The sequence below is a fragment of the Pisolithus orientalis genome (genome assembly GCF_024613125.1).
Source record: "Pisolithus orientalis strain OTSU chromosome Unknown F5J12scaffold_24, whole genome shotgun sequence".
In the NCBI taxonomy this organism is placed as follows: domain Eukaryota; kingdom Fungi; phylum Basidiomycota; class Agaricomycetes; order Boletales; family Pisolithaceae; genus Pisolithus; species Pisolithus orientalis.
Window position 1 is genome coordinate 480,424 of NW_026260805.1, and position 13,831 is coordinate 494,254.

At 50.3% G+C, this 13,831-nt stretch overlaps 6 protein-coding genes and 1 non-coding gene across 7 annotated transcripts; 3 read left to right on the forward strand and 4 right to left on the reverse strand.

Annotated features, from left to right (window-relative positions):
* Positions 1–753: 753 nt before the first annotated feature.
* On the forward strand, positions 754–1,386 carry F5J12DRAFT_906585 (uncharacterized protein; the record flags this gene model as incomplete). The annotated part of the gene is made up of 5 exons (XM_051748798.1): positions 754–849; positions 922–972; positions 1,046–1,141; positions 1,227–1,323; positions 1,355–1,386. The coding sequence occupies 5 exons, from the start codon at positions 754–756 to the stop codon at positions 1,384–1,386; spliced, it is 372 nt and encodes a 123-aa protein (XP_051598153.1).
* Positions 1,387–1,603: 217 nt separating this feature from the next.
* Positions 1,604–3,466, reverse strand: F5J12DRAFT_906586 (WD40-repeat-containing domain protein; the record flags this gene model as incomplete). The annotated part of the gene is made up of 9 exons (XM_051748799.1): positions 1,604–1,933; positions 1,984–2,049; positions 2,075–2,149; positions 2,265–2,322; positions 2,367–2,626; positions 2,673–2,820; positions 2,874–3,007; positions 3,062–3,175; positions 3,236–3,466. 9 exons carry the CDS (start codon positions 3,464–3,466, stop codon positions 1,604–1,606), a joined length of 1,416 nt encoding a protein of 471 aa, XP_051598154.1.
* Positions 3,467–3,605: 139 nt separating this feature from the next.
* On the forward strand, positions 3,606–4,804 carry F5J12DRAFT_723762 (DnaJ domain-containing protein; the record flags this gene model as incomplete). The annotated part of the gene is made up of 5 exons (XM_051741473.1): positions 3,606–3,663; positions 3,722–3,825; positions 3,879–3,923; positions 3,980–4,468; positions 4,526–4,804. The coding sequence occupies 5 exons, from the start codon at positions 3,606–3,608 to the stop codon at positions 4,802–4,804; spliced, it is 975 nt and encodes a 324-aa protein (XP_051598155.1).
* A 463-nt stretch (positions 4,805–5,267) lies between these two features.
* On the reverse strand, positions 5,268–8,192 carry F5J12DRAFT_249739 (uncharacterized protein). The gene is made up of 3 exons (XM_051738583.1): positions 7,507–8,192; positions 7,325–7,458; positions 5,268–7,270 (listed from the first exon to the last, which is right to left on the reverse strand). The coding sequence occupies exons 1-3, from the start codon at positions 8,146–8,148 to the stop codon at positions 5,335–5,337; spliced, it is 2,712 nt and encodes a 903-aa protein (XP_051598156.1). The 5' UTR covers positions 8,149–8,192; the 3' UTR covers positions 5,268–5,334.
* Positions 8,193–8,202: 10 nt separating this feature from the next.
* On the forward strand, positions 8,203–11,117 carry F5J12DRAFT_844798 (uncharacterized protein). The gene is made up of 9 exons (XM_051746287.1): positions 8,203–8,435; positions 8,507–8,668; positions 8,724–8,783; positions 8,842–8,942; positions 8,998–9,409; positions 9,463–10,030; positions 10,093–10,447; positions 10,497–10,535; positions 10,585–11,117. Exons 1-9 carry the CDS (start codon positions 8,324–8,326, stop codon positions 10,762–10,764), a joined length of 1,989 nt encoding a protein of 662 aa, XP_051598157.1. The 5' UTR covers positions 8,203–8,323; the 3' UTR covers positions 10,765–11,117.
* Positions 11,118–12,449, reverse strand: F5J12DRAFT_844800 (NUDIX hydrolase domain-like protein). The gene is made up of 5 exons (XM_051746288.1): positions 12,299–12,449; positions 11,910–12,243; positions 11,828–11,852; positions 11,632–11,769; positions 11,118–11,579 (listed from the first exon to the last, which is right to left on the reverse strand). Exons 2-5 carry the CDS (start codon positions 12,212–12,214, stop codon positions 11,232–11,234), a joined length of 816 nt encoding a protein of 271 aa, XP_051598158.1. The 5' UTR covers positions 12,215–12,243; positions 12,299–12,449; the 3' UTR covers positions 11,118–11,231.
* Positions 12,450–13,734: 1,285 nt separating this feature from the next.
* On the reverse strand, positions 13,735–13,808 carry F5J12DRAFT_t147. Its single transcript has one exon. It is a non-coding gene; the product is annotated as a tRNA-Ile (tRNA).
* Between the last annotated feature and the right edge of the window lie 23 nt (positions 13,809–13,831).

The window sequence follows — 13,831 nt, forward strand, 5'->3', positions numbered from 1 at the left end:
CAAACACTAATCAACATCAAGTGACAGAAATATGCCAACTATCTTATTCAGGCTACATATAGTTCACAAACACCCCAAATGCAGTAATTCACTTCAAACATTTGATTGAGGCTCAATGAAAGAGAGAAAACTAACACCACTTGCAATTCACAACTTAACTAGCAACACAATAATTTAAAAAAGCTAATGAGAAAGAAATCCATCAGACAGACACCCAACTCGCTGGGTCTGGTTCACTGAACTGCAAGCAGCCCAACAAAGCACAGAACCAAACGTCCTCGAGACCCCGCCGAAGCGAAAGGCCATGTTCTCTGTCGAACGAGTGGGTGCGGATGTCATCGAGTGGATTTGAAGGATGTGGCATGTGTAAACATGCGAGACTCGAGTTAGTTTCTATAAAATAGATCCTAGCTGAGTATGTTCTGAGGAAACAAGGATGTCGGGATGGGGTTTATATATGTTTCAGAGGTGGTCCGTGCGCACGGACACGTGATGTCTTTAGGGCTAGTTTCGGAGGTTGAGCCGATCACGTTTAGCGACCGCGTAACCGATGGGTGGAAAGCGGACGGGAGAATGGCAAGTATGTACTTGTGATGAATCTGTATTTTTTCAACGGCCTCGAGTGATTCAACATCGGAGACCGTGGGGTAAGAAGGAAGGTCCGGGAATGTCCTCACCACCCGAAGCCCGGCGATTATGTTCTCACGAGTACTTTGGGTGAATTCCACTCTGTGCCTTTATTCGACGTCTTTGATGTTGAGCTCGCTCGAGAAACAGAAGAGGTTCCTTTCTTTCCCAAAGTTTGCAGTGGTCGGGGCGTCCACTGACCAATCCAAATGGGGGACAAAGGTACGACCGTCACGGTAACTTGTCTGCTGGAACAAATTCACTAGGGGTGTCCTACCAACACCTATCTGGTAGATTCTGCGATGGTATGTCATACGCAACAGGCCAGTTACGCCAGTGCATCCAGTTCGTTGCAACTGTCATTAGTTGCAAACATGGCTAGTACTGATTTCATTATTTGTTATCCACCGCACGATAGAAAGTCGATGAATTGGAGGGCATCAAGACAGTCCGGAGTATTGTAGACTTACCATCACCTACCGAGACGGCTCTCAGTATCATTACACCACCCAAGGTAACGTAGCATGCAACATTGGACATCTTAAAACCACTCAGCAGTTTGCTAACTGCACAGATCACCTTGGACCTTCTAAAGGCAGCTAAGGAAGCTATCGATCCCTGCCATCTGGATCCAACCCGGCGCTTCTGACGCTGCGTGTGCCGACTTTATTAATGAGAACGGGTTGAATCGATCAGGTTCTCTGGCAAGGCGAGTGTTTGTGGCGAGATGGGGACGGTGTGGTTCAAGCCATGCTTTGATTAAGAACGAATATTTTAGTACCACGATCCCTGTCATAACTTAACCATCAAATATCAACACATCGTAATGCCCTTGTAGGGATGCATTCTTCTGATGTCGATGTCATTTTCCAATACCAGACAAGATGCTCTTGCTCGACGTTACATTCTTGTAGGCATCCGAGAGTAAGAATCCTGGAAACCCAAGGAAAAGGCTTCATTGCAGTAAAGTGAAGACCTATTTTCTGACTCTTTTGCGACTCCTATCTGAACCACTCGCTTCCGCTGACAGGGGAACATATTCCACATCCGGCTTTTCTCCAATTAATTCCTTGTGCTTGCCCTGGGAGAGTAGTTTTTGAACGACAGTCTCCCACATAGCATCGTTGACGCCCTTCGCCCTGGAAAGTTGTTCACGCAATTGCTGGACTTCCTCCTCGAGCTCGGCGACGCGAGCTGAAGATGGCAGACCAGAACTTTCTTGTTCGGCAGGTCGAACGAAGAAGGCGTAGTCATTTTGTAATTCCGTATCCGGATAGTCGTATTCGACCCCGTTATTGTACGGCGTCTCATGGAGAGTAAATGACCACATAAAACATAATATGTAAACAGAAATACCTTGTCTTGGACAGGTAACATCATGGTCACTTCATGAGCCTCCCTTGCCTTCGGGTCCCTCATCCTCTGGAACGGAGCGACCAGGTTTGACAGGAATGACATCCTTTGCCTCTGCCGAACTCGCAACATTCAGAGAGAGACTAATGTGGCCGACGAGGTCCGGGGGCTTCAACATGGTTGCGAGAAGCGTTACGGACATTCCTTTATGTGCTGATATTGAACGGAGAAGTTGATGAGAGGCAATGTCGTAGATATAGGATCAGCCCGGTAGCTGTGCCCACTAGAAGGAGGGAGGCCGTTATGGATATCGAAAGTGCCGTCACTGGTTGACTAGGCCTCCTATCAGCGCTGAAAAAAGTTGTGTGAAGGGGAGTGTAACATACTCCACAGTGATAAGTCGTGTTTTGGCAACGCTTTCTGGATCGTCTACACGAACGAGATCGGCTGTTCCTGCACCGCCGATGGCTTCAATGACTTTTCCACCAAACTTGTGGTCTCGTTCACGAAAGAGATTAACTTGGTGCACTGAGCCGTCTGGCGAACCTGCAAAAAACATCCGCTCTGATACATCCCATACTACACAACAAACGGGCCTTGGGAAGTGGAAAGTGGTCATTAAAGACTGCGTTGCAAGGTCCCACAGCTAAATCGAGTTACTAACCGATCACCGGCGTGTAAAGGAGGCTTACTTTGACGGTGTGGTCCAGAGATGATGTCAATACCCGGCATTTTGGAAACGGGCCTACACCACAGAATACGTCTGTGACAGGAAGAGTGTGGTCTGAGAGTGTGAATTGCGGCAAAGGCAGTTCATTTTGAAGCTCGTGATCCACTAGCCTGATTCCCGCAAGGTCAGCATTGTACGTAGCTTACATTGTGAAAGAGCAGACTTTGGAATGGACCAAACGCTGACACCAGAGTCTTCGCTCCCTGATATCAACATTATACCATCGGCGGTAAACTTCAACACGTTAACCTGACGGTAGTGCGCGTCCCATGCGTTGTATAAAATCCCAGACGCAACCTACTGTCAAAGACGTCAGGATCGCAGTGTGCGGTCACAGTAGAACGAACGCGCCTCCCAGAGATATATTCGACCATGGGAGGTACCTCCAGCGCAATAATTGGCACTCTGGTCCAAAGCGAGACAGCTTAGTTTTTCCGGCAAGATAATCTTCAACGCTATCTGATCCTAGAAGTTGTGCAAGTTGAGTGAAAAAGCAAAAACACCGTCAAATTGCACTATACTCACACGTTGAAAATTGTAGACGTTAAGAACGGACTTGTCCATTTGTGCCCCAATCATAATACCACCCTGACCATTTGCTGTCTCAATGAACGCACTGCAGTGTGGTGCAGAACTTGTTTGCCTGAAGGTTGCCAAAGTGGTACCCGCCTGCAGGTCATGCAGCACAAATGCTCCTTGACCAGAACCAGATGGCTGCGGTGCAGTAGCACACAGTACAGTTTCCTGTAAAACCATGACGGGTCTGCTGGAAACGCGTTGGAAAACTACAGAACGATCCGCTCACTGTAAAAGGAAATATATGAGCACAGCCACCACGCCATCTGAGATATGTATGGGTCCACGTCATGAGGAGGGCAAGACTAGGACCACCACTATGGCAACTAACCTGTATGAGGTTTTGGGACTGAACCGACATGCACCCCAAGAAGAAAGTGCGTAGGTTGTCCATACAGATTGAAACGTCGTTACTCATACTGCTCTTTACGCAAGTTCGCAAAGCCTACAGACGAAAAGCTCTAGAGACCCACCCGGATCGCCTTCCGCCAAACGCATCAGCAGCCGACAAAGCTGCCTCCGAAGACATGTTTCGCAGGGTACTGCCCACAGACGGACCTATAGAACTGTCCTCTAATATGCTCTTCGCCAGGTCAATAACGCTTATGAAGTTTTGAACGATCCCGCCAATCGGAAGGTAACTGCACGCTTTCTTCTTTGTTACCGCACGAATAGTTGATGCATGTCCTATAGCTCTACGATGAACATGGTGTTTGGCCACCTCCATCGCCCCAGGTCAACGGCCGACCCAGTGGCTGGGACTCCTTCAACGGTCCTTCATTTAGGGAACCTTTCTTCCCGGATCCCTTCTTTTCAGACCCGTTCTTCTCTCGTGGTCGCGCCGACCCATTTTCAGGTTTTGGGTTCGGACATACCCCATTCCGCGGTTTCACTGACCCCTTTGTGCTCTTCAACTCAATATTTGGTGACATTCATCGTGCTTTCTCGGAAGATCCATTCTCTAGTGACCCATTCGACCGTCCGTTTTCGGGAGGGTTCGCTTCGCCCTTCTCCCTGTTGGCCGGATCATCTTTCGGTGTTCCACGCGGTAACATGCAGTCTATCTCGAGTTCCTCTCGCGGTATGCTTTGCGGTGGGAATGGCCGTTGGACTTCTGAAAGTTGGACTACCCAGACGATCAATGGTGTCACCCAGACCAAGTGCGTACGCAGAGACTCAGAGGTGAGTGTACTGTCCTGCCGACGTTATCGTGATACCTTTCTCAATATTCTTTACAAGGGCAACGAGCATGTCCTGTACAAACTTCCCGATGGGACCGTCCGCCGCACAGTGAACGGTATTGAACAGACTTCGGGCGATGACCGTCGGGCCATCGATTACACCCCGAGTCGGAACGACCCTTATTCACAACCACCACCACCACCACCACCACCTCCTCCTCCCTATGAGGCGGCAGTTGGTGCCCCACCTGCACAACCACGTGGCCCCTATTCCTCCCGGGACCCACGTTCTTCTAGTACGTTCCACAAATACCCTTTCCTACGAATTGGTAACTGATACACACTCAACATTATAGGTTATCAAGGTCGCCACGATACTTCTTACCGTGGAGATCAGCATTTGCACAGTGACAGATACGGAAGTAGATATGGTCATGGAGACAAGCATGGCCACGGGGATAGGCATGGACATACTGACAAATACAGTCACACTGATAAATACGGGGAAGCCGACAAGCATGATTATAGGCACAAGGAGAGGGATAGGCATGGTGATGGCCGGTACGATCACCAAAGCAGACATGGTGACTACCATGGTTATGGCGGATCCTCTGCGAGCTTCCGGAGTGGGAGCAAGTGAGAGCTTAATGAGAAAGGAGTCTTACCTTTGTTCTGGAAATTCATTTACTACTGTTTCTCGAATACTGCACGTCTTTTCTTTTCTAGTACCATAGCCTCAATCCACTGTACTGCTTGCATGCTATTCCTTCACTGTATCGAGTATTGTAGATGCTTATGATCAACGAAGTTTTTACACACTTTCAGACGTATTAAGTCGTAACGCTTATTAACGTATCGTGCTACTCATTACAGTCCCTCGAAGAAGGACAAATCTTGGGCCGAAAGACCACCCGTCTGCATTGGCTTCGACGTCATTTGTTGTACTGGTTGCAGAGGCTTCGCTGCTATCGGCGTTGGTGAGCTTATAAATGCTGACTGGAAAGGCGACGCCGACGATGAGGACAGTGGTGACTGGTGCATGCCCGCTGCTTGGGTAACCAGCGGAGAGTTATGAAAGGGAGAGGTCGCTGACGACTGGCTGGACCCCGCAATAAGCGGCTTTCGGGAGAAGACTGGGGTAGAGGGACTCATGGTGTCTTCAAAGTCGAGCAAATTCTCTGACCTGGGTGGCGGAGGTATCGGTCGTGCTTGCACACTCTCAACCCTTGGTGAGGGCCATGTCCCCTTTGTTGCGTTTGCCTGATCCATCAAGCTCTGTGTGCGCATATGGTCCGACGAGCGCACTGAGTGTTTCAAGGGGAGGCCTGGTCTGCGATAGCTCGGAGGCGTATTTTTCGCAGGTACAGGAGGTGGTGAGGGCGTTTTGAGGCCAGTATTGTCCTGGGAGGGCGAAGTGACAAAATCGTCAAAGTCATCCAGAGAACAGGATATAGACGAGCGTGGAGACCGAAGTCGGTCCAAAGAATTCTCTGATTCCGGGCTGCGGACAGACACAGAGTCAGACGGAACATGCGAGCGGCGGCAGAGTGAGCCAGAGGAAAAGAATGAAAACTCGTCCGAATCCCCGCTATCCCTGGGGTAGGTATCTGATACCGCTGCGACATTGGACCACAAGCTAGAGGAGGAAGAAGGCGTAATCGTAGACATCGTGGGAGGTAGACGCTGTAGAGTACCTGGCCGAGGTGTCTGCGGGGGCGACGTTGGAGGAGGTGGAATCAAAGGTGGAAGGGAGAGTGAAGTTGGAGCTTTTGGGGGTGGCAGAAGAGGGAACGAGGATTGAGCCCTGGGCGAAGGCCGAGAAGTCGATGATATCGGGAGAGCTGGCGAAACGGCTGAGATCGAAGACATCATGAACGACGACACCGAGGATGGGTGCTTCGTAGGCACAATGGATGATGAGGAATGTGCCAAGGGTATATTTGTCTGTGGTGTTAGTGAAGAAAGTATGGGGGTTGCGAGAGAGCTACTCGGGTTGGATCTTGTTAATGGGGAAGGGATAATAATCGGCTTCGGTGGTGGGGGAAGAGGCGGTGGCAATTTCTCCGGAAGGGGTGAAGATTTAATCATATTTGACAGGCCCTTCAAATCAGCTGCATCATTTTCATCATCGAGATCAGTCGCACTTGGAACATTAATATCGGACAGGTATTCAAGGTCATCTGCGGACAAAGCCAACGACGCATGGTTGGCATTGGTGCTTCTGGTACGGGCGAAGCGGTTTAAAAATCTGGAAACAGCAGAAGGTGCAGGGGCAGTTGTGGTTACCGCAACGTCTGATGCGGTTTCCTGACTGGCAGCTGGTGCGGGAGTAACCGTTGACGAACGCTTCGATGGCGATACGTCACGTCCAACCTGTGACTGAGACAAATTTGTAGATATGGAGCTACTGATGCTGGATCTCCCGGATGCAGGTGTTTCACTGTTATCATCAGATGGAGAAGGAGCGGTAGAAGTCCTGCGACTCCAAAACGAAAGTAAACCGCCCGTCGCTGTCCTTGGCTTCGTTTCTTCCACTGTGCCTCGGTGTTCGCCTTTGTCAAGAATACGCCAACCGATAGGTGTTACATCCGGAACAACGTCTTCCCTCGAGACTACGGACTTCTGCCAGTCTGCTGTTCCCTTTGAAGCTAACAACCTAGCCAAAGGACTGCTTTCCGACAGGGTTAAATGTCTAGTCAATTTAAGAGCCTCATTTACGGCCTTGGCCGTTGCAGTAGAAGGAAATTGCACGGGAGGAGGAAGCGGCGAATCTTCGGGAAGTAATTCGTTTAAAAGCATCGTTCTGAAAGAACCGGTTTGGAAATTTACATTAGTGACACGTAAGCTAAAGACATACATATTTTCCAGACCAGTCGGACCATTCCGCCAATTGTCATTGGAGGTGTTTGAATCGACAGTCTCAGGCTGCGGGCAGATAACGTCCGAGAATTGCTCGCACTGACGAAGAATGGCGTCCAACAACTCTGGGGGCTAAGCAGATGTAAGACTCGAACGGAAACTTGTTCGCGAGCATCATACCACTGCGCGATTGAATTTCTCCTTCGCTTGTTGAGCAGTTTCCCACTCGTCAGGCGGTTGGATCTCTTCCGATTCGCCCTGAGGCGGTGCACTACTCCAAGTAGATGCCCATTCATCATCCGGCCCTGCTAGGAGCTTAGGGTCTTCCCATGTATCTGATTCATTGTCTGCCTCGAGAGCTGTTGGTGTCGGTACAACGCCTCCTGTTATATCATTCTCAGGAATAGCTGCGTCCCTCTCCGACGGTAGAAGTGCGGAGTACGGTTTGCTGTGCTCTGATGACAGGGGAATACTCGTGGCACATCCTACCTCAGGAGATGAGGACAACGTGGCTAAAACGGGTTCACTTGGCTCTTCCTGAGGTGAGGGGCTAGGCCTCACAGCCGAGGGTTGGGAAAGAACAATTTGCTCGTACGTGGACGGTACCCATGCAGCCTCCTCCACTTCGGAGGAGGACCAGAGGGGGTCGCCCGCGTGAACTGAACTCGTCCATTCGGCGGAGTCATGCAGAGACCACGGTGGGAGACCCAAGTCAGCTTCCTGATCGTGCGCCGCTTCGGATGGCAATGCCCAAGAGTGCTTCCCAGACACTGGTTTGTCCGATAATGGCTGTTCCCAGGCATTGGCCCATGGATTGTCCATGCGGGCCCACCTGTATCGCGTCAGTCCGTGCACACTGAGGAGCTTGAAATCAAAGGCAGAGCCTCAGTTATCGCACGTGATCTATAGTCCACGTGACTTCCTGTTTTGCCATACAATTGGGGTTTCCTCGGGCTTGCACTGCTCACCACAGTCTACTGCCAAGTTCACACTTGCCATGGCTTTGGACATCGCCAACGGCGATCGCAGTATTCTTGAGTGGGACGAGGACCAAGTTCATGAGTGGCTTTCTCAACGAGGCTTCCCACAGTACGAGCAACAGATCAAAGGTGAGACTACGCTTACTATTGACAAGGCGCAGCATTCATTACTTATCTATCGCACCGTTTGGAAACATCAGAACATCGTATCGCTGGTGATGTGCTTTGCATGCTTGATGCACAAGCTCTCAAGACTATCGGTGTCGCTACTGTCGGCCAGAGAATAGCAATTCTCAAAGCAGTCTACCAGGCGAAACTTGCGTGTCGTGTTCCGGTCGAGTCACACCATTACGTCCCTCCATGTAGGCATAAACATTAATGTGAGGCATGTGACAACCGAGTCCTAACACCTTACAGCTGAATTAGAGGAGCGTGTAATTTCGGTCGAGAAGCTGCAAGACCTCATCAGAGAACAGGGTCATTGTTCCTCCTTTCAAGGGTACCCTATGTTTATCTCACGCCTTTTCACGTGCAGCCTTCCGCGTACAAATACTGGAGGAAGATAATAAGCGTCTAAATGAAATTCTCCAACATATCCTTGACGAATTCAGTGCTATGCGTGGCTCTACCCGACCAGTACGTAGGACCGGCAGCCATCCAGTTCACGGATTCACGTTTGCTACTTTATTAGGACGAACATTCGTTACAACGTCAGCCATCCTTCAAGTGGGCTCAATTCGTCAATCCTGCCAAGTCCCCCACTAAACCTGACGCGGAATCGCCTCGCCTCTCCCCCCAACACATGGAGCACGAAAGTTCTCAGAGTCGTTCGAGTCAGGCGAACCAAGTCCAAGCTCCTTCCTCGACCTCACGAGGGGTGCCTACACCCCCAGCTGAATCTCCAGGCGCCTCGAGTCAACAGCCGTCAGCCTCCTCCTCAAGAACAAATTCAAACCGCCAGGAAAGCACCGACAACCTCAAAAGCTTCAAGGTCAGCCTGGAGGACCCAACCTGGAAGGTTTTACCGGCTGCTCTGAAGAAGTACAAGATCAACAATGACAGCTGGCAAAATTACGCCATGTTCATTTGTTATGGCTCCCCTGGTGTGTGAAGCTAATGCGAAGTTGTATTTCACCTCTAACCGTGATGACCCTAGGAAATCGTATCGAACGATGTTTGAGCTACGACGAAAAACCTTTGTTACTCTTCCAGAAGCTCAAGGACGCAAAAAAGAATCCGGTTTTCATGCTCAAACATATCAAAGATATTCGGTCGCCCATCGCCGTTGCTCAGCAAAAGCAAGCATTGCGAAAAGCCTCTATCACATCCGAGCATTCACACAGTCACAATAAGCCCGCCGCAACAAATGAGGGGAAAGCCGGCTCACCTCCACCCAAGTTGGAGGTCAACGAGCTGTCGCCTCCAGCTCCACTGCTGACAGGGACCACACCTCAGCTTGGGTGGCCGGACGTTATGTCACCCACGACAGAGAACAAGTGTGGGGAGGATGTATCCAGTAATCGGGATACATTATCATCTGCGACGACTCTCGTTAACAGTGCACAGAGCACGGCAGATAGCATGAAGTCTCGAAGCACAACCGTTTGCTCAACGGATAGTGACAGTACGAGGAGGGAAATGCCACCGCCAATGGCCGGCGTTTCGTATGCGGTTGCTATATATCCGTACATGGCAGAGCAGGAGGATGAGTTTGATGTTGTCGTGTAAGTGCATGTGCAGAATATGGCATCGAAAGGCGGTGCTGACGAGAGTACGAACTACGAAGTGGTAATGCGTTTGTGATTTTGTCACGGGCTCGCGGTTGGTGGGTGGTCCAACGCGACCCAACAGGCTCTGGTGCCGTGGACACCGACACCTCGAAGCAAGGTTGGGTGCCCGCGGGTTGCCTTCTTGAAACGAACGTCCCCGTCGCATCTGCTATAGCAGAAGCTACCGCTGCTGCGAAGGCATCGGGCGCCTCTGATGCCGATTCTAAAACGCCTATTCTTCCTCTGAGCATCATATCGACGAGTTTCCCCGGTATCGCATTGATGGATTACAAAAAGAAGGGAGAGGAAGAGCTCGATTTGGTGAAGGACGATGCCGTACGAGTATTCAAGCGGTATAATCATTGGTCATATGTGAGTATCACCTATTCCAAAGTTACTTCTTCCATTGACTTGTACACAGGCCGTGAAAGAGGACGGTGGCGATCGTGGTTGGGTTCCGGTGTGTTTAGTTCGTTTATGGGTTTACGACTTAGCTGACAAGTCGTCAGTCATGGTTCATTGGTAAAGTGCCGACGCCAGGAGGTGCACCTCCGACGCCAGGTCCTGCTTCTGCACCGGCCATGAGTGGTGGACCCTCGTTGTCGTTAGATGCCGGGGATTCGTGCCAAAACCAAGTTTCACCGATGTCCTCTGCTTTCCCAGTGCAAAATCGCAGTGGGGTAATGTGATTTGTATCATGACTGCCTTCCTCCCCGTTTTTCCATCACTGACTGTATCTATTACATAAAACATTCTGCTGCGCGGACACCTCTTTTGTCTGGTACCCACTTTTCAATTGGCTTTATAGTTGATCTTATTGCTCTCCTCCACTCGTTAATGCTACATTCTCCAACTCTTTGCAAGGTCTATCAGATTTAGTACTACAGGGTTAATCTTATGACGGCCGTGGTGCTGGGAGATGCATTTACACGTCTTCCTCGCCATATGATCGGGAAGACGCAGGTGTGCCACTCTTTATTTCTTCTTACGGACAGTCGTCCTGTATCGTAAATGACCAAATCATCTGTGCAAATGATGGTATACGACCCTCGCTACGTGCCGTGGAAAAGAGTGTGGAACAGTAACAGTCCTCGCAAGACTGGGATCACTAGGTCAGTCCGATTAGTCTCCCTTAGTCCATAATCCATTCGTTGTTCTAGATGCAAATTCCCAGGGCTTTCATGACGAGCGATAAGTACCACCCAGTCAGCCCCCAAACTTCTAACTTCTCATTGCCAATTTGCTCGACGAGGTCATGATTTGCATCGCTCCGTATCCGGATGCGCTGAGGGACGAGATCAGAGACGTCAATGGTCCAATAGGGCCGCGACGAGCGATAAAGGCCAGGTTGGAGACGTGTCTGAGATGTAAATGCAGACAGGGGTAGATGAAATACAGCAGCTACCTCAGCTTGGGAGAGTATAAGCGAATCAATGTTCAACGAGGGCAGTGGCGCATCTGGCCCTTGGTCTGGGGAAGCGGTTCCCGGGGGATAGACGAAGCCCTGGTAATGCGCGTCAGGATGATACAAAACCCAAATAACCCTGCACGCGTACAACGTACGGCCACACACGCAGACCCTTCAAGCTGCGCTCTGGGGGCCCGAGATGACCGAGTACGTCTACCTCGTCTGCAGGCACGCCTACTTCTTCACGCACTTCACGCAGAGCTGCGGCTTGGAAGGATAAATCAGCCTGGCTGGCCGTTAGTAACGGTGTCCAACTTTTTAAATGTACTATTAATTTGCCGTACTTCGTCTACTTTGCCACCTGGAAAACTATGATTCGATTCATCAATAATCCTGACCCCCGCATGACGATGATCGCCTACGTGCCTGACTTCCCCTAGGTGCGACGTGAGGTTTCCCCTAACTTCTAGGAGTACCCCAGGCACGCCATCTACATTACAGAGTGGAACGAGGACTGCTGCATGGGATTCGTTCGGATCGGGTTCGCTACTTGTTAATCCAGCGCTGGTCGCATAGTCCGAAAGTGCTCCCCGGATTGTGTCGAGGGAATTACGAGTGAATGGCGTGGTGAGCGAGATGATGGAATTGGCATTCGATGGTATCGCCGCGTTACTCGACGTCCCTGCCATGAACGTCCTGTAGAACATCATGGTTCTATCCGTGACATACATTCACGTCTGTTTCTTATTTCGTTCGCGGGTACCTGATAAATCTCGACGCTCGGGCTTTTGCACGGTGTTTAACACCTTTGCAGGACCGTCACCGTGTGACGAGTATGGCTTTGAGTTGTAGGGGATATCATCGTCTACGAGACCTCGCCTTTCAGTCGATACTTTCACGTTTGATTTGCACAGGCGACATATCAAGACCATTGGATTGGTGTCCCCAGTTGGAGAATTTCATCGGTGCGCTGCTCATACTTCTTCCCATCACAGTTCATCGGCTAAGAAGCGGACACAAGGGATGGATGGGGCACATGGCGAAACTTCACGGGGCCAGATGGCTCTACGGAGTGATGGGGTGTCACCCTCCTTACGGTTAACGTCCGTACTACAGTACGTGCGAGAATGATGCGAGCCTATCGCTACCAGACCAACAATGGCGAGTTTTGCTGACCGCATGTGCACGGCTTGAGTGGAATGATGCCCACAAACCTACTAAACGCCTGGGCATGCTCCCAGTCACTAGGACGGTCGCACAGACAACTTGGATTTTCAAACAAGTACACAAAACAGGTGCACAACGCCCCGGACATCCAAGCTATTCTTACACAACTAAGATTTGTTCTACGTTCCTGTTTTCATTGTTCCCCTACTAAAAGCCATCAGATTTCAGACTTGAAGTAGTGACCATATCGGTCGGGGTCGAGAGGTAAATCTAAAACAAGGTGTTTGGTAAATATGGTGCCATTCTGGGAAAGACGAATTTGACCCCACAGTGCTATACAGTATTGGTAGTGTCCGTAGTCCACGCTGTGCGTGTGGAACCCACGGCCCTCTTGGTGCCGCAAATGCAATGTATCGAGTGTTCGAGAACTCATATTGGAATACGGGGCTCACGTATAAACGATGCCCCGCTGCTGATGGGTGTAGTGATCAAGGGTCCAGATTTGGTTTCCTGCAGAAGGTGCAATGGCGAGTGGAGCGGTGTCCGTCGTCGTTCCGGTCGTCATATCGCCGACTTTAACCACATACTGACTTTCAACTGCTTGTCCCTGGAAAGTAAACTTTTGGAAACTCGGGGTCAATTATACGGTAGGTGTGCGAGATAAGAGACTTACGAGCATGGCCTGAATGCCAGAGCCCTCGGACGTGGCACCCAGATACCGAGAGGTACTGATAGGACTTCACACCGATTGTGGGCCCTTTACTAGTGTCGTTCGCATTGGCAGAAATGACAGGTGATTGAAAAGCGGGTATGTTGTCAGTGGCAGCCGTACCGATGATAAGGCGAAGAGAGACTTGACTCTGCGTTATCCTCGAAGACATCGGGGTTGAATCCTCGATGAGGGCAGCCAGAAGCTGGAATGCCGCGCTCTGAAGGTGAGCCAAATGGAACAATTTGCTAGACAACTCGACGGGCGTAAGTTGTAACTAGGAACGAGTCAAAGTCGTTACTCCCAGGACAGGCAAGAAATAAACACCCGGAATTCCGTTGGCTAGAAAATATTTTGCATTCCAAAAAGTATCACTGGCCAACGTGGGGATCGAACCCAAGACCTTCGCGTTATTAGCACGACGCTCTAACCAACTGAGCTAGTCGGCCGATGCTCAACTACCAATTTTAGA

Excerpts from the sequence above, each read along its gene's own strand:
- F5J12DRAFT_249739 (XM_051738583.1), bottom strand. The coding sequence starts at position 8,148 with ATGGACAATCCATGGGCCAATGCCTGGGAACAGCCATTATCGGACAAA. Across the intron at positions 7,459-7,506 it reads AGAAATTCAATCGCGCAGTG|CCCCCAGAGTTGTTGGACGC; the intron begins GTATGATGCTCG and ends ACATCTGCTTAG. Across the intron at positions 7,271-7,324 it reads CCGACTGGTCTGGAAAATAT|AACGATGCTTTTAAACGAAT; the intron begins GTATGTCTTTAG and ends CGGTTCTTTCAG.
- F5J12DRAFT_844800 (XM_051746288.1), bottom strand. The coding sequence starts at position 12,214 with ATGTATGTCACGGATAGAACCATGATGTTCTACAGGACGTTCATGGCA. Across the intron at positions 11,770-11,827 it reads CAGGTGGCAAAGTAGACGAA|GCTGATTTATCCTTCCAAGC; the intron begins GTACGGCAAATT and ends ACGGCCAGCCAG. Across the intron at positions 11,580-11,631 it reads TGCGTGTGTGGCCGTACGTT|GGCTTCGTCTATCCCCCGGG; the intron begins GTACGCGTGCAG and ends GCGCATTACCAG.
- F5J12DRAFT_844798 (XM_051746287.1), top strand. The coding sequence starts at position 8,324 with ATGGCTTTGGACATCGCCAACGGCGATCGCAGTATTCTTGAGTGGGAC. Across the intron at positions 9,410-9,462 it reads CATTTGTTATGGCTCCCCTG|GAAATCGTATCGAACGATGT; the intron begins GTGTGTGAAGCT and ends TGATGACCCTAG. Across the intron at positions 10,536-10,584 it reads GCGATCGTGGTTGGGTTCCG|TCATGGTTCATTGGTAAAGT; the intron begins GTGTGTTTAGTT and ends ACAAGTCGTCAG.